Genomic DNA, 18,113 nt, shown 5'->3' with positions numbered 1-18,113 from the left:
TTATTTTCTTAAGTATATAATGTGTCATATATTTCGGTTATATGTTTTAATCGTATGAAATTTATTTTTCTCCAAAACCAAGAAATGTGTCACAGGCAAGAACTGTTATTACTCTATACACTACCGCCATCTGTTGGCGTTGTATGCTCACACCATTGAGAAATGGAGGACCATTGTTGTTGTCATTGCTGTTTGGTGCTCCCCATGTTCCAGTTCGCCCCTCTCCAATGTCGTTATTCCTCCCTGTCCTCCGTTTTAGACACCTAATGCTGCCTCAGGGTTGTCCCCCCCGCGTCATGTCAGAGTGACCGAGTTCCACCAGCTTCCCAGAGCAGAGCAGGTGTTCTGACGAGTTGAGCTACCTATCTGAACGTGCTATCGAGCCTTTCTGCGCATGTGCAGTTCCACCGTTTTGGGATTAGGGTTAGGTTTTAGGGGTTTGGGTTAGGGTTTACGGGTTAGGGCTAGGGTAAGGGTTAAGGTTTTATTGGTCTTTTTGTGGTTAGGGTCAGGGCTATCGATTAGCACTATGGTAGCCTAACTCGACAAAGTAGCTCAACTCGATAGACTGGTCGCTCCGCTGCAGTCCCAGACTATCGGCCCAGAGAGCACGATTTCCAGTAAAAAAAAAAAAAGGTTCAACTTCTACATTTTAGTCACATCAACAATGTACCCTAATATTCGCAATGTAGAATGAAAAATCTACGAACGGAATGGACACCTCTATTTATATATTTTTTACTGATTCTGTGATATTGTTACCGGTCGCAGTCGCCGCCTTTTCTGCCGGTAGACTGCCCCTGGTGGCGCGTGCTCTGTACTACAATATACTGCCTCCATGCAAATATCCGTCTCAGTTTATTAGAAAGAACGGCGCCTGTACTTTTTGACAGTATTAAAAAACTTTGACTTCGGAATTTTTCAATATCATCATACCGCCCATGCACGGTGTGTTGAGACCACTTTAGATCCTCGGCGAGGGAGACCCGGAGGAACTTGAAGCTGGCAGGTGCAGCCCTGCTCCACACCGCCCTATTCAAATGTGGATGCGGCTGTGGACTTTCAGCTGCCTGCGTAAGACCAGGATCAGAATTATCTTAATTTCTACGTTAAGATTCCATTAAAGGTAATTTAATTCTACAAACTGGATAAGTGGGGCATGGACAGTGAATGAAAGGGAGTAATACGAATTTGATACGATTTCAATTTCGGGCGGCACGTGTCGCACGTGTAGTGTCCAACCACTGGACATCCCATAACTCCAGGAAGACAGGATTGTAACCAAGTAAAACTGGGTATCCACACAATTCATACAGTCGGAAATATGAAAACACCATTGGTTTTGATCAGATTTAGGGTATTGCAAATGTTACTGGGGTTTAAGCACTGCTCATATACCCATAACTGCACTGTATTGAACCTGGCCATGTGACACTTTGACATTACACAACTCCAGGATTGTAGAGACAGGATTGTAACCAAGTAAAACTGAATATCCACACAATAATTACTGACTTATTAAATAGATGCCGAAAATTGAAAAGAAACTCTCTTTCGCCTGAATTCATTCCTGAGCTTTGAGTATTTCATTCCAGGATAGACGCTGCCCCTGAATTAGAAGGCTGCGGTGTAACTCTAAGAATCATCCGTGGGAAACAGGTGGAATTTCCTCAGTTCCGCAGATGACATTGTGATGTGGAACTGGAAACGAGTGAAAATACGAAGGGCAAACTCCAGCTTGAATTTAAAAAGCTACTTTGGCATTTTAATATTGGGCAACAAATCACCTCAGGCAGTTCAGAAATGCAGATGAAACGTAAGTGGAAAACAGCTGTCGGTCACATGTGGTTCTGTTGGCGAATGTTCTTTTGTTGTGTCTGAATAAACATTTTGAGATGTAAGGAAGTGCTAAAAATAGCGAGTCAGTAGCTATCAATATTAAACATTTAACATCGTACTTAGTTGGACTTAAAAGTATTACAAGTAAAGTATCTTTATATTCGTGGTGACTAATTCTCCACAACAGTCGGAATCATTTAATTTAAAAATAACTAACCAGGATCTGGTGCAATTACAAGACGCGAGGACATAGTAGACAACTATTAGGAATACTTTGAAATTCGGTACTAACAAGCGATCAGATTAACTAAACGAAGTGTAAACATTTGCGTTATTTTTTTCGAGTCCACGAAGTACTGCTTGCTGTGTATCATGGCTGGCAGCATTCCGGGTAGCATTTTTCCTCTGTGATGTCGATGTTTAGGTGTGTATACAGTGTTTTGTTTTCATTCGGTAACACTAGACATGGACTGACTGAGTGGTGCTTTGGTTGCAGGTGATCGGCACCAAAAACGTCGTCATTTTAACCCGCATATGTTGTAGCTGGCAGTAAGGATAATTTATCAGACTGCTGTCAACAGCACAACAACTATGAACGGTATTTAAATTCATTTATTTATGAATATGACAACTTCACTATGGTACTAAAAACTTTTGTGCTGACGCGTACGTTTTCACGCAAACAGGGAATAGCGTCCAGAAGCAGTTGACTGAACCCGGATCAGCCACGGGAGATGTGGCTGAGTCCATGGTGGACGGTAACGTCACTGCCGCCTTCTTCATTTCTGTACTTCAAAAATCCAGATATCTATTACTTTTACATTAAGTAAATATCTTTCTTTATATACCTGGGTTTTCCCCCCAGGATATTTCAGGCCTGGATCTAAATTCTGTAAACATGATTTATTATTATTATTTTTGGTAAAACCTGTTTTTATTCAATTATAAAATTTGGCTTATAGCGAGTAGTGCAACTGGCCTATAGAACAGAATTGTGACCAGCACATATCAGGCTCATGTACTTGGAGTCCAAATATTGCACCCAGGAAATGAAGCTTAGTTTTGTTTCCTAACGTACAGATATGAGGCCAAATCCAGTTGACCCAGCGGTCCACAGAAAGTCTGCAGCAGCTGGAGACAGTTCATTGAAGAGTAATGACAGTTTACAAGGTTCTCTCAGTTGTACTGCTCTGTATATCTGTATATGACTGTTGTTATAAAATAACAAAGGATAACCATGAATTACATTAATTCTGTTTTGTCTTTGTATAGAAAATATAGAGGGTGGGGGTCCCACATGCTGAAACTCTATACAAATCCAGCTGATGTTATGCCCCTTTATTTTTGCCCATCTGCCCAAGGAAATATTTGAAAGAACTTACTTTACCCAAAATGAAATCCTTCAGCATTGCCAAAAAAGCCTAACATGACTGAGAGAGATTTCAAATCAGAAATGATGAATATCCTAATTTACAGGTCAGGACCTAGAACTTCAACCTGACTCAAAAGACGGCAAAGCATCTCAGCGTAACTGTGGAAGTGGAGACAGTTCATCAGAAATCAGTAAGAAGAATATCATGACCTTCTAAGTGTTACTACAAGTTATCAGGTTAAATACAAATGAATAAGTCAATGCTTTGGTCTTTGGCATCTTCATAAACAGAGACTAGCAAGACCGAGACGCCTGAAGGTTCCTGTCTTGGGAGCCCGGAACCAAATGACTCTGGTGCCCGGAATCAGCCAGGAGAGCGACAGGAGGCCGAAGCTGATGCTGGTCAGAGTAAGACGGCAGCAGAGGACATATCGCAAGATCCTGAAGATAAAGGCGATGGAGCTGGGAAAAAAGGTTGATATTTCCCGCCTTTCCTGTTGTGCTGCAGCAATGACAATGGATAGATATTTAGACCTTTTTGTACAGAGAGTAAAAGTAACAACTTCTGCTATGAGTCTGGGCACCAACAGTAGAATTACATGGTGTACATGGTCCCCCACAATTCAGTGTTTAATGGTCATGTTACAGGAAATGTCTGTATTATTTAGGCTTTTCCATATCGTCACGTTGCAGCTAGTGGGCAAGTGTATATTGGGGTCACGAGACTATTATGATTGAACATAAAACTATTTAAAAGGATATTTTCCCACCCAGACCTCCTAGGTGCTCCGTAGCAGTACGAACCGGACAAAATTCCATAAATAAATAAGAGGGAAGTAACAAATGTAAATAGACAGGAAGTGATCCACAAATGCGCAAAATATGTTTCACGTGTACAAATCGCTCTGTATTTTTGTGGATATGATTTTATACAGCACAAAATTAAAAATACATATTTATGGATAGTTAAATGTTTATGGATCATGGTACATATTTGTGGATTGTCTTCTGTGGCTTACAAATACTAAAGTCCAATAAAAACTTCTACACAAGTGCCACATCCCATGAGGCGTGTAACCTTGCAAACTGTCATCCAAATGATGGAAAAAATGTTGCCGTAAAGAGAGTATTTGGCGATACAGCGAAGTAAATGATAGGGCATAATAAGAAATGATAGATGCTTTTATTTCAACGCGTATGGTCGTATCGCACAGCCCTACGCTCGTACTTGCATGTACATCCTTACTGCTGTGAGGTGTGTGCTGGCCGTACTCTGTGCAGACTTCAGTGTCCTCCGCCGTGATCTGTGCTCCTGGGCAGATGCTGCCATATCGGCGTGTTATGTAGTCCATGTAATAGTGCATCTGGAGACAGGTTTGCATTGCCAGTTACGTTTGAGCATGTGATGGTGATGGGGACTAACTTTGGTTAATTGTATTGCTTTCTTGTTGACAAAACAGTCACTTTGAATTTCTGTTGGTTTTTATTATTTTTTTAAATTTACTAACCTGTCCTTCCTTTATCCTCTGGAAACGTAATAATGAAATTGCAAGCTGATTTTCTGTTTTTTTTTTTTTTTTGTAAAATTTAATTATTTTATATTCAGGTACTTAATGTTTATTTTTCAGGTTTGTCTTGATATAGAAAAAGGAAAAGGGTGTTTTTCTTCAGTGATTGCCAACAAAACATTAAAATGCTTTTCTTTGAATTGAGATAAATTTAAAATCTGAAATTTACAGGTCAGGACCTAGAACTTCAACCTGACTCAAAAGACGGCAAAGAATCTCAGCGTAACTCTGGAAGTGGAGACAGTTCATCAGAAATCAGTAAGAAGAATATCATGACCTTCTAATTGTTACTACAAGTTATCAGGTTAAATACAAATGAATAAGTCAATGCTTTGGTCTTTGGCATCTTCATAAACAGAGACTAGCAAGACCGAGACGCCTGAAGGTTCCTGTCTTGGGAGCCCGGAACCAAATGACTCTGGTGCCCGGAATCAGCCAGGAGAGCGACAGGAGGCCGAAGCTGATCAGAGTAAGACGGCAGCAGAGGACATATCGCAAGATCCTGAAGATAAAGGCGATGGAGCTGGGAAAAAAGGTTGATATTTGCCGCCTTTCCTGTTGTGCTGCAGCAATGACAATGGATAGATATTTAGACCTTTTTGTACAGAGAGAAAAAGTAACAACTTCTGCTATGAGTCTGGGCAGCAACAGTAGAATTATCACAATCCAGATATGATTACTATAGTGGTGCTGTGAATTATACTAGATTCAAGATTTTTTTTTTGCCATGTGTATGTAATACTGTAAAATTCTTAATTGTGTGCTTCCTGCAGGCCATCATGCCCGATAAATACAAGACAGTTAGTAGGCACACAATAGTGTTTGTGATATTTTTCTCTCTTGCCTTCCAGCCTCTCATTCTTTAATACTCGCTGTATCGTATAGAAACACATAGACCCTTGGCAAAAGGTGACTGTACTGCCCCCAAGATTTTTGGTGGTACTGCATCTCTCACATACGTGTAGCATTAACTCCTCATTCAGGTGCAAAAAAGGCATGGAGTTAGCACGGGAAGCGCGTGGTGGTCATGATGTGGACGTGGTGCGAGCGTGGTCCTAAAAGACGCACCGGAGGTAGAACATGGGAGATTCAGTATCAGAGCATCAATTGTGGCAGCACTTGCTATGTGTTTCGCCTAATTGATGAGTGTAATTGTCTACAACTGTCCCGGAATCATGTGTTTAATTAAGTATTTAATGTATGATAGCCTCTGCCGTGTAAGAGTAGGGAAAATTATCATGCTACCCGTCTTTCCAAGCCACTGTATTACATGTACATCCTATTCTGTCGTGAGATTATAATTATTAAGGAAGCAGATCAATGAAGATGATGCACGGATCCTTTTATATCCCCTGGAAATATACATAAAATTTGAAAAAGAACAGAAAATTGTTACCTTGCGTCATTAAAATGTTTTATAAAAACAAGAAGTTTCCTTTTCAGCCGCAGGCCTGAGAGAGCAGGAGGATGCGGTTGCCCGTAGCGATGAAGCCCCAGCCAAGGACAGCAGCTGCACTGTGGTTTCTGGAATGCTATATTGTAAGTTACACTGAAAATAATGTAAAACATTAAATCGTACAAATATTTGTGAGTTGTTAGGGACTATTTAAATGATATATAATAATAAAACATCTCGTACTAACCTAACTGTCTTTATCAATCTTTGCTCGTAGTGTCAGCTTTGGTGGCTGTTCTTGCTGTCATTTACATCCAGCTTGGCTTTCGGTCCAGCCCACCCCCTGTACCAAGCAAGGGAAGAGCTGAGATTTTTCATGAACAAATTGGGAGCGTAAAGCTCAACTTTCCCAGCCAGAGGGCAGCATTGTGGCAGAGGAGTGAAATCCATCTTACGCGGCACCTAGACTCAAAGAGGCCCACGGAACCGGTCAGCATGATCCTGACGTCGGGCCGCGGGGCCGAGAAGACTCTACGTTGCCTGGCCGTCCACATAGCCAAAGCCTTGTCTGCTGCTCTCAACGCTTCTGTACTCGAAATAGACGGAACCAGCAAGGCCTTGTTAGACAGTGACCAAGTTAAGCTGGACATTGATGAGATGCTGAAAACAGCCTTTGGCATGAACAAGGGGCCAGCGGTCATCCATCGCTTTGAGGAGTTCCCCCCAGGGTCCACACTTATATTTTACAGATACTGCGACCATGAGAATGCAGCTTTTAAGGAGGCTTCTCTGATCTTCACCGTGCTGCTTGAGGAGGTCGAGCAGCTGGAGCCGCAGATGAGTCTGAGCGATGTTGAGGAGATGGTTCAGGATCACGTCAAGGACAAATTCCTCTCCTCCACCGAGCCGGCCGCTTTTGATAAAATGGATGTTGATAAATTAGGTGGGCTGTGGAGTCGGATCTCGCATCTGGTCCTGCCTGTGGCTGCAGAGAAGGACATTGAGCTGGAGGGCTGCAGAAGCTGAGAACATCCAACAGTAGAAATGCATTTAACAATCGAGTGCATTTCAGATTTCAAAATGACTATGAACTGTAAAAAGAAGGCTTCCTGAAGTCCCATTTTCTCTTACACTTCCTTTCAGAAAACAATTTGACTTTAAATAATTAAGGGAAACTTTCAATCAGCTATAATTTACATCGGGGTTGTGTTATAGGCAAAGGAAACATGGCTTATAAACTTAAAGGTTCATGTACCTCTTTTAGCACAACGTTGAGATATAAAGATTGGAAGTTGTCTGTTTTTACAGTAGATTTGATCATTTAAGGACTGAGATTTATTGGTAAGGTTTACCATGCGAATCATGGCCTGGTTGATTCACTAATATTTTATTGAAACGTGCCTTAAATACTATACTATAAATAAAAGATGATTATTCTGTTCTCACTGATTGCATGTCAATGCTTTTCAGCATTCAGTGTATATGTGTGTGTGTGTATGATTATATATAGGAGTGAGGGAAAGCACTGTAAATTCACATATCCATTGATTTATGGGCTGCTAAGCCAGATATTTTATGTATTAGCTGGAGTGCTGATAATTTGTATATCCTACCTTCTATCAGGTCTCGATTATAATATGATTATAACATACAATTTATATGCTGTTTTTAAAGTTACGGTAGACAAAAAGTATACCGGATGTTTCAGAATGGGTCATTTAAAAATGTGGTAGACACTTATAAATGTGTAGAAAATTAGTTACCTAAATTTTAACAGTGTGATTGGTTCTGACATTAATTTACAGGCAGTTTAACCCTGGGTTAAAATACATTGAGCTACGCGTTAGTTTTTGGGTTAATCCTGACTGCTCTATCAAAATAAGAAAGAATTTAGCTAAAACAGTTTTAATATCAAATTACTGAAATTTTCAGCAACACAAAATATACAGTAAAGCTGAAGTAAAGGTGATCAGGTTATCAGACACACTTTTTAAGAGAAAAAAATAAGATAAATGTTTAACCCTAAATTAATTTAAAATTTAAATCATGTGGCTTAACATTTTAAACGTCGTCCATGTAATTACAGATGATGGACTGATACCATCCTCTGCCTGATATGTGGTTTGTCTTGTCTTCCAAATTTGTGGAACTTGCTTGAAGTGCTTCTCAGCAAAAGTCCGTCCCCTGGATTAGGTTTGGTGCTACTGTGAGGGTCAGCAGGCTGCCTGTGATTTAGAAACTGCTGCTCTGAATCTCATGCTTGGTTTAATGGTCAGATTGCTGTTGAGCTTTTGAGCAAGACCCTGTATTCTGACCCACAAGCCTTGTATATGTGTGTCTATCTAAAGAGGAGAGCTAGACAGGATGGGGAGTGAAGCATTGTCCAGCGGGGCTGTGTACATACTGCAACAGGCTACTGGCTGAAATATCTCAAAGTATTAAAAAAGTGGGGATGTTGTTAAAATATGACCATCTTTTAATAGCTTCCCCCTTGGAATCAGTAAAGTTTATCTTAATCTTTCCATGAGCTGTACCTACCATGTGCAGATCAGGTTGGGATTTAGCTGTTTTGGATGCAGACGCAGTGATTGGATTTAGTTGAAAACGCAGATGTGGTTTCAACAGATATTCATTGGATATTCAGTGTGGCGTAAGGAGTCATCTGGGGTAACCCTGAACTAAGTGGAGAACACGAGCAGGATTTCTCGCTTAGCCGGATAACTTGTCGGATAATTGTACCCCAGTTTAAATGGATTTTATAAATTTGAATTGAAATTATCTGGCTAAGTAAGAATACAAACTTAGGCTGGATTTGATCAAAAAATATTACGTGAACAGTATTCCTCTTATGCAAATGAAGGCTGTCAGATACCTCAAATCAAGTTTGCGAAAAAGTTAGCTGACTTTTAATTAGATTGCTCCAAGAGTGGACATAGACCCTGGTTTTACATAAGTGAAAATGTATAAGCATAAAAATAGATGACTGTCCCATCTTCAAGCATGTTTAATTAGATGCTGAACAACTGACAACTCAAGCATCAGCAAAAAGTCTGTTAGAAATTAAACTTGCTGCCTCAAGGTGAAATTAGCCCATGATATTTAGCATAGGTCAGATGTACTTGCATAAACACAAAAAATGGATTGTGTCAGCTTAAAACTCACACAAAACCCTTCAAGAAACGGCACTCGATTAAAAAACATGTGCCGGATGTATCAAATAAGCATCAGCAAAAAGATTGCTGGGATTTTAACATACTGCCCCTAAGGCGAATTTATGTCCGATTTCACGTAGGTCAAATGCATATACATAACACAAATGTAAAGGATTGTGCCCGATATATGAAATAAGTGTCAGCAAAAGGTCTGCTTTGTATTGAACGTAAAATATGCTATAAAATATAATGTATTTGGATAAGTATGAAACTGACACAATCCATTTTTTATGTTTATGCAAGACATAAAACCACCCCGCGGGATAATTTCCTCTTAGGGAAAACCCAGTTAGAAACCCAGTAAATTTTGCGGATGCTTATTTGATATGTCTAGCACTTCAAGGAGTGTCGTTATAATCTATGTGAGTCTGACACTTTTTCTGTTCAAGCAAAGGAATTTTTAAGTAGATTTGAAGCCAGCACAATCTTTTATATTTGTATTATGCATGTATGTTTGATCTACTTGAGAAATTGTGTTTGTGGGTTTGCCCTCTGCAACCAGAGTTATTTCAGAAATAATTTTTCATATAATTTATCATTAAATACGTCGATGTCAGTGTAATATATCACAGGGATTTTGATCATTCCTGCATATAATTTACAATTAAATGCATCAATCGCGTATGAAAACCGAACTTTTATTTAGACACAACAAACAAAAATACCAACCCGAATTCTCCCCCTTTCTTGCCTGCCATGCTTGTCCTCTCGGGGGGGGGGCTCTGATGGCCCGCTTCACGCTGCTGGGTGATGTCACGTCCTCTCTATGCGGGCCGGGTCATGTGATCCGTATGCGGGCCGGAGTCACGTGATCTCCCATCGCCGCCGTTAGACCGTGTACAGTGTACAGAAGAGGCGGGGCGACGACTTGAGTGACTGCTGCAGATGCTCTCATTTATGCGTGCAGTTACACCCGGAAGATGGTGCAAAGTTTACAATTTTCACAATATTTAATGTTAACTGTATTTGGAAGCAGTTTTTATATTAGAAGGATATGCCATTTTAGCAGGTCGGCTAGTTCCGAGTTCTGTAGAATGAAAAGCGTGTGAATCTTGAAACCGAAACTTTTTAAAGTCAGTCCCCAGTTTCCGGGAGTAAAAAGTTTAGTTTTTAAATAATTCATTGTAAAGATTTTACAAATCAGGTCCGAATATGGCCCCTGAAACAAGAAGAAGAAAACGTATGTTATCGTCAGATGACGGTTAGTAATGATTCATTTTACTTTTAACAGGTTTTACCACGTGTATATGTTATATGTGCATGTATATATATATATATATATATATATATATATATATATATATATATATATATATATATATATATATATATATATATATATTTTTTTTTTCCCCAGCAGTTTCTACTGAAAACCCAAATACAGCAATAATAAAGAAAAGGGGACGCGCTACAAATAAGACCCCAAACAAGACGATTGCAAAAGACTCTGATCAGGAAGATGAAGTAATGGATGACAGTGAAATTGGCCAAGGTACTGTACTGCATTTTATGTGATAATTGTCAGAAACGTTTTGACCAGCATTTATTTGACGTGGGGGAGGCATGGTGGCTCATTGGATTGCGTTGGGTGACGCTACCAAGCCTGTCCCTGCGCAACATGAGGAGTTCCTCTCTGTGTTATGAAAGATTCAGTAACACTTTACTTAAGGCCATGTTTGTAGTGATTTATAAACAGATTCATAATACATTATAATGCATTCATAAAGCATTTGCTTACCCCCCCCTCCCATTCCCCCCCCCCCTTTTCCCAACCCCCATCAGATTTTGGTTCTAGCAAAGAGCATAAGAGGAGTGGCACTAAAAGAAGGATGCCAGATGTGGAGATGAATGGCTCAGAGGATCAAACGTACCTCTCGCGGGCTGTTAAAGGTACAGTGCCGTAACAACAGAGCGTCAGCGAAGTTACACGTTAAGGTTTTTTTAAAGTGATGGTGATCCATACTGTCATTATTCTGATCAAGCAGTAACCATGCAAATGGTTGCACATGAGTCTGGACGTAAAGATTATGGGCATTTCTGTTTTCTTAGAGCCCCTTAAGAAGGTAAGGAAGCTGCCTGTATCCGAGGACGGCGGGTGTTCGGATGACAGTGACGCGATGGATGTCCACGAAGAAGAGGAAATCCGCGATGAAGATGTGGTACCAGAGAGAAGGTCACTTTTCAGAGCAGGTGATGAAAAGGAAAGAGGCAAGTAAATTTATTTTTGCATTATTTCAGGTGGTTTTTTATATAGTATTTATATGGTACTTTATTTGGGATATTGCTTTGTATTGTTAATTGAGGTATTATTCAAATTTTATTATGCTTGTTTTTTCAGTTATTACGGTTCTGGATAGAGATTCCTTGATTGTATATACTGGAAATTTGTCATAGAATTTACAGTCCCTGTAGATGGGTTTTTAAAAATATGTTTTTTAAAGTGGTTTCTAGTAGTGGTTAAACTATGGAGGACAATGCACACCATGTAACTGTCATATATGTGTGTTTTTGTACGTGTTTATTAATATTTCATTTAATTTAGTTTATTTATAGAGCACTTTAAAACAATGAAGTGGTGAATAAACAATATACCGGGTAACAATAGACAATACAGCCAGTAACACCAACAGTCAACATCTCAAGCAGATTTAAAAGCCAAAGAAAGTAAATAAGTTTTAAGATTAGCAATAGATTCGGACTGCCTGATGTTCATTCCATAGTTTCGGGGCAATGGCCGATAAAGCATGGTCACCCCTGAGCTTCCTCCTTGTCTTAGGGACAACTAACAAGGAGAGATCTGCTGATCTGAGAGCACGTAGAGGAACATATGGCGGACGCAAATCGGACAGATACTGTGGTGCAGGGCTAAAACGAATTTGAACGGCTAAAATGAATTTGAAAACGAATCAGAAGACAGTGGATGATGCCTGCGCTGGGGTAATGTGCTTGTGTTTCTGTGTACCTGTCAGAACCCCAGCCAGCAGTGTTCTGGGCCAGCTGTAATCGGTCTCATGACTTCTGATTGAGCCCAACATGAAGTGCATTGCAGTCGTCTAAACGAGTCGTAATGGATCAAAATCTCAAAATGATTTTGCGAGAAAAATTGTTTCACTCTGGATAGTTGTCTTAATTTAAATAATGTCACTGTGTCCATTCACCGCCAGTGACTGTAAGCTGGGCTGTTGAACCTGAAGTACTCACACAAACATTCGACAAATTAATTAAAATTCACCCATAAGGGAATTTGGAAAACCAAGGGATGTTGCCTGCTTTTGCTGAAAGATATTACAACCAGAAAACTGAATATAAAGCTAACTATACCCCGATATCATAAACCCAAACTCAGGTGTACCTCTCTGGTATTCTCTCTTTATGATGTGTGTGGGGATATGCAGATCTATACTGAAATATTCCAGAAAGCAGGTTTGAGTTTAAACCTTAACTCCAGCTTTATATGCAGTTTTCCAGCTGTAATGTCTTTCAGTGTTTGTAATGTATTTCAGTGTTTGTTTGTGCTTTTTAGGGTCTCCGTAGACGGCAAACGACAAAAGTACAACAAAAAATTCTAACACTTATAGGTTACAGTGACGCTTTAAAATTCGAATTGATTTATTATAGGTAGATTGTTAGAATATCGGTTAAACAGTGACAGCCTGGATATATTTTCATAAAGCAAGAGTAAATGATACTTGATACTACCAGCAGATTATTATTTTTTGTGGCCCGTACATGTGGGTGTTTGTGTTATTAATGATTTTCAGCTGAATGATCACAGATATGACGTTATCACATTCTTACCCTGTGCTTTAGATCCCTGTGTAAAACACCCACCTGCTAAAATCCCCGAATCCCGGATCCCTATTAAAATGCCCACTGATGAGCCAGAAATAAATCTGCACAACAGATGTAATTATACAAAAGCCAGAACAGGTATGTTGTGTTTCTTACTGTTGCTTGTGGATAATGAAAGGGAGCTCTGTATCAAAACATATGTCACATCTTATTCCATATTCTGTGACGTATTCCGCATTCTGCCTCCCAGATTACATTCAAAGACCAGTGGCTTGTTCTCCTGGAACTGGTGTCCAGTCACAGGAAAAGTACAGTCCTGCAGTTGTGGTGAATCCATGTCAGAAGCCTCACAGGGATGTGACCCTAGGCAACACAAAAGGTAACTCGTAAAGACAGCGATCCTGTTTCCTTCCATTTGGATTTTTATTTGCGTCGTTAGGATGTGAGTGTGGGTGTTTGTTTCTTCTAGTTATATAAATACTTGTGTTTTTTTTCATAAGTAGGCCAGTGGAATGCAAATTCGCTTCCTCATTTAGCAGTGTCCTATTCACCAAGAAACCAGGGAAACAGGATTACCTTCAAAAATCCAAATATCGATGAAAGAACAGAAGGTACCAGTTTTACCTGAATAAACACGTTTGTTTGTTTGCTCTATTCTGTGACCAGCATTGCTTTCTGGGCAGAGTTGTCATCTTTTGAAGTTGCATGTTTTTTAACTTCACTTTCCAATAGTCCCAATTAATTTTTCTCTCTGAACAGGATGGTGGAAGACGCTCTTGTCCACATCGATACTGGTCTTGCTGTGCTTCCTAGTGGTTTGCCTGCTCCTGGTGGGCGATAACACAGACATAGCGGTTCCTCATGACAAGAACATGACAAATGGCTTTGAAGCCCAGTTCATGCGTTTAGAATCTCAATTCCCCAGCCAGAGGGCAGAACTGTGGAAGAAGAGTAAAATACTTCTGATTAGGAATCTCAAGACAAACCAACGCAAAGAGCCGCTCAGCATAATCTTGACGTCAGGACTCAGGGCCAAGAAGACGCTCCACTGTCTGGCTGTCCTCATAGCCACGGCCTTGTCTTCTACCCTCAACGTGACTGTCGTGCGGATCGACGGGGCCGGCCTGGCCTCGCTAGACAGTAACCAAGTAAAACTGGATATTGACAAGAAGCTCATGGACACTTTTACAGACGACAAGGGCGTGGCCGTCATCCAGCAGTTCGAGGAGCTCCCTCCGGGATCCACGCTCATCTTCTACAAGTACTGTGACCATGAAAATGCGGTTTTTAAGAACACATTCTTCATCTTCACCATCCTCCTGCCTGTGGAGGAGCTCGACCCGGAACTCAGTCTTAAAGAAGTGGAGGAGGCGGTTCAGGACCACATCGAGGGCAGGTTCCTCTCTCGTGGCCAGCCGGCCTCTTTCGATACTATTGATGCCGATAAATTTGGTGGCCTTTGGAGTCGGATCTCACATTTAATTCTGCCTGTGGTGCCAGAGGCGGATACTGAGCAGAATGGGTGTCGCATTTAAAAATCGCACTGCGCCGTTTTCACTGTTATATGCTGATATACACCAGTGAAGATTAATTACCTGAAATGTTGTTTTGTTTATTTATGTCTTTCTTATGTTCATCTAAAGGGCTAAATTGAAAGAAAACAAAAACTCTCAGGGAGCTGGTGGTACGTGTCCTATAACAGGCATGTGAGCCTGCAGTGTGTCTAGACAGATGTTCTCTCAAGGTTAATAAAGGGTTTGTTTTTGTCGAAAGGCAGCAGAACGCAGGCTGCAGGGACGAGGAGCGTGAAACCCCGGTTAAGATGGAAATAAGTTGCTGGGATTTGTGGGAACGTCCACGTGTTACGCTGCAGTGATGGATTCTTCGAGAGCTTAGCTGGACGCAACACAAAAAGCCTGAATTTAGCATACATTTCCAAAACCAGCAATGTAATGAATTAATATGAAATATGAATTAATATGAAGTTAACAGCACTTGGGCGCTGCGGTTTATGCCCAGGCTTAGTGCTCGTGCAGCAGAGGTTCAGGCAGGATGAGCTGGAGGCAGCTGCCTCACCAGCAAAATTGCCCTTTTTACAAAAAATATTCATAAGTTTGTGCTTTTGTGTGCTACAGTGTCCGGCAAACAAAGCTCGCGGTCCAGCAGTTTGCTTACAGCTTCTCTCATCATTCATGCTTTACCAAATTTTACAAGCTTTTAAATGAAATTGTAATCAACTCACAACGAGTACTTGGCCAAAGCTGATTTCACTGCTGAACACTTTTGACGGACATCTGCTTAAGGTCCCGTCACAGTGACAGCAGGTCGGAATGTAATGACCTTTAAAGATGATGTATGCTACTGTGAGATGTGTAATTTGATGGGTAATATCAGGACAAATTCATGGAATATTTTTATGATTTTTGCATTAATACAAGTGTTGCTTAAAGACAAGATTCAGCTCTTAATACAAAATCTGGGGGGAAATGTTAGATTTTAATGAAGCTGGTAGGAAATTATGATTGCATTGTTACATTATAGAAGTGATTTTCAGCTAGGGGTGGGTGATCTTCCCTGAACATCATGATTTTTATAACAGACAATCGCGATCCACAATTGTGCTTTTGGCTTAGCGGAGGGGGAAGTCTGATACGGATTGGGCTGTGACTCACATTAAACTTAAACTGTCTAAGTTCTTTGTGAAGTTTGGAAGTATTTGTAGGAGGACACAAGATCTCTACGATTTGCATAAAAAGTACATCGTGGACATCTTCAAGATCCATCGCCATATAGAATTTGATGGCCCACCCCTATTTTCAACCTTAGATTGCACTGATTATTATAATATGTTCAAATATTGTATAATCCATCTGTTGTATAATGTTGTGTAATTGAACTGCATTGATTTGTGCCCAGCAAAAATATTGTTCTTGAATTTTGTTTTTAATTGTTGATGTAGCTTATGAAGGTCACATTCTTCCATTCTTTGTGATTCTATATTCTTAGTTGGACTGATTTAATCAGAGCAAAGAACAGTGATTGTCAGCTTTAGGTAAACAGTTATTTAACCAGGGAATATGAGACAGTATCGGAATATTTAACCACTGTTTAATGACACCAACATATGGAATCGCTTTCCTTCATGTTAAAAAAGGTGGAAACATTAAAAAGGTAGAGGGGACGATTAAACATAAAATTGTTTTGAAATGTACCGATTGTAAAAACAAAAATGTGAATGTTGAGTTGAATTGCAACCACAGATTTTCTTTTGGAAAAAAAAATCTGTTTTAGTGAAGAACATATTTTATAGATGCACTGATGTGACTGTATGTGCCAGATTTTTAAATTGTGACTGCAACTAGTTTTAAAATACCAAACATCTCTTTATACTTTACTGTTTGTTTTGTAAGAAGAAGTATTTGTGTTGTATCTAGCTGTGTGTCTTCCGGTGCTGTTTTTGTATACAGTTAAACTTTTCCGTGAATATTAACTACGTTGAATTTCAGAAAAAGGCTTCATGTTTAAAAATGTGTTGAACCATGTGAATGTGATTCTAAGTGTGTCAAAAACATGCTTCTGGTAAGACTGTTATATTCAAACTGTTTTTTTTTTTCTTTTTTTGTTTTTTGCTTTTAAATGAATTTTTAAATGCAATACTCAGTTGTCTCTGAAAAATAATGCTGTGATTGATTGCTGTTTTAAACTTTTACATCTCAGTTTGCTTGAATAAAGAGGGCATTTCGTATTTTTTATGTCTCCTGTCCAGGCTGTTGCCCTATGTTGTGTTGCCTTGGTATGTTTGATACCCCAACTTTATCAAGCATTTTGTTCATATTCAATACAACAACAACAACAACCATATAGCAGAGCCTAGTAGTACATTTAAAGCAGGGTTCCCCCATTATGGTCCTGGTGGGTAAGTTTACAACAGAGTTTGCAGATTTCCCTGCTTAGACACAGGTACTTAACCTGGTAACTAGCTGACTAAGATGTGTTTCAGCAGGGACATCTGCAAACTCTGCTGGATTCTGGCCCTTCAGGACTGGAAACAGGGAAACCTGATTGTAAACCTTCAGTAATCGGGTAAGTTTTGAGATGTTGGGGCTTTGTAGTAGTTTTATAGAAGGTTACTTCCCCCATTATATTTGCTCTCATATTAGTAAATAGGTCTCACTCTATTATTTCAAGTTGGATGACAACTTTAATACAAGCTTGGCTTCTGATTCACCAGCTTCTTATTTGGTAGATCCATGCCACTTAAGTAAGGGATGCTGTTTTGAAGAAATCCTCAACTGATGACAAATCTCATCAATGTCAATATGTCTGTTATACAGCTTAGTATCATGTGATACTGCAACTGTTACCTGACCTTGCAGACATTTTACTGTATAATTCCTTAAATAATGCCCTCTGAAATTGGTACTTCTTCATTAAGACTATTTAGAAAACTGCATGTTCTGGCATTTTGACAGCAATTTATTTTGCTAATGTCAATACATTTGTTAAAAAGCTCAATAATGTGATACTCCAATGTTTACACTTACTGTATCTTGATTTTGAAAGTATTTTACTGTATAGTTTTTTAAATATTGCCTTCTGAACTGGGAGTTGTTATGCTATACGGTACTAAACACACAGGTCATGTTATTTGTCTTCAGTTGAGGAATGTATTGAAACACGCGTTAATAAAGGTGGCATCGATCCTGCCAATAAGTAGCTAGCGAATAAGTAGCCAACTTCATCCCTGTAACTTTAGCATTTCAGTGTATAGTTAATTTATGTTAAAAGTGTTCTTTTGTAATTGCAGCAATAGTAAAATATCTTTCATGTGCGGGAATTAAGCATAGTCATACATTAAACTTCATTTTAAACCTGGATTTATTGAAGTGGCTTTGGATTAATATAGACTCAGACTTGCACTAGTTTTGATTTAT

The 18,113-nt window shown here is 39.6% G+C and overlaps 2 protein-coding genes across 11 annotated transcripts; both read left to right on the top strand.

Annotated features, from left to right (window-relative positions):
* Positions 1-845: 845 nt before the first annotated feature.
* On the top strand, positions 846-7,616 carry LOC125708794 (torsin-1A-interacting protein 2-like). Of its 8 annotated transcripts, XM_048976601.1 has the most exons (11): positions 846-1,126; positions 1,596-1,816; positions 2,336-2,437; positions 2,526-2,597; positions 2,920-3,009; positions 3,316-3,402; positions 3,503-3,685; positions 4,951-5,037; positions 5,138-5,314; positions 6,223-6,318; positions 6,453-7,616. In XM_048976601.1, the coding sequence occupies exons 3-11, from the start codon at positions 2,431-2,433 to the stop codon at positions 7,199-7,201; spliced, it is 1,548 nt and encodes a 515-aa protein (XP_048832558.1). In that variant the 5' UTR covers positions 846-1,126; positions 1,596-1,816; positions 2,336-2,430; the 3' UTR covers positions 7,202-7,616. The 8 variants fall into 8 exon arrangements, with proteins under 8 accessions (XP_048832558.1, XP_048832565.1, XP_048832564.1 ...); XM_048976603.1 differs by lacking the exon at positions 846-1,126 and having other exon boundaries at positions 1,539-1,816; positions 2,920-2,991; XM_048976602.1 differs by lacking the exons at positions 846-1,126; positions 1,596-1,816 and adding an exon at positions 1,879-1,897.
* A 2,619-nt stretch (positions 7,617-10,235) lies between these two features.
* Positions 10,236-16,927, top strand: LOC125708793 (torsin-1A-interacting protein 2-like). 3 transcript variants are annotated; one of them, XM_048976599.1, is made up of 8 exons: positions 10,236-10,588; positions 10,748-10,879; positions 11,170-11,277; positions 11,437-11,595; positions 13,198-13,317; positions 13,430-13,558; positions 13,680-13,790; positions 13,939-16,927. In XM_048976599.1, the coding sequence occupies exons 1-8, from the start codon at positions 10,540-10,542 to the stop codon at positions 14,712-14,714; spliced, it is 1,584 nt and encodes a 527-aa protein (XP_048832556.1). In that variant the 5' UTR covers positions 10,236-10,539; the 3' UTR covers positions 14,715-16,927. The 3 variants fall into 3 exon arrangements, with proteins under 3 accessions (XP_048832556.1, XP_048832557.1, XP_048832555.1); XM_048976600.1 differs by having other exon boundaries at positions 10,745-10,879; positions 13,683-13,790; XM_048976598.1 differs by having other exon boundaries at positions 10,745-10,879.
* Positions 16,928-18,113: the final 1,186 nt, after the last annotated feature.

The sequence above is a fragment of the Brienomyrus brachyistius genome, chromosome 15, assembly GCF_023856365.1.
Source record: "Brienomyrus brachyistius isolate T26 chromosome 15, BBRACH_0.4, whole genome shotgun sequence".
Classification (NCBI taxonomy): Eukaryota; Metazoa; Chordata; class Actinopteri; order Osteoglossiformes; family Mormyridae; genus Brienomyrus; species Brienomyrus brachyistius.
This window is presented reverse-complemented; position numbering and strand designations above follow the sequence as displayed.

Bases quoted from the DNA above. Each gene is read 5' to 3' on its own strand.
- LOC125708794 (XM_048976601.1), top strand. The intron at 5,038-5,137 runs GTAAGAAGAATA...CTTCATAAACAG, and splicing joins AGACAGTTCATCAGAAATCA to AGACTAGCAAGACCGAGACG. The intron at 5,315-6,222 runs GTTGATATTTGC...TTTCCTTTTCAG, and splicing joins CGATGGAGCTGGGAAAAAAG to CCGCAGGCCTGAGAGAGCAG.
- LOC125708793 (XM_048976598.1), top strand. From the start codon at position 10,540: ATGGCCCCTGAAACAAGAAGAAGAAAACGTATGTTATCGTCAGATGAC. The intron at 10,589-10,744 runs GTTAGTAATGAT...TTTTTTCCCCAG, and splicing joins TATGTTATCGTCAGATGACG to CAGTTTCTACTGAAAACCCA. The intron at 11,596-13,197 runs GCAAGTAAATTT...CCTGTGCTTTAG, and splicing joins AGGTGATGAAAAGGAAAGAG to ATCCCTGTGTAAAACACCCA.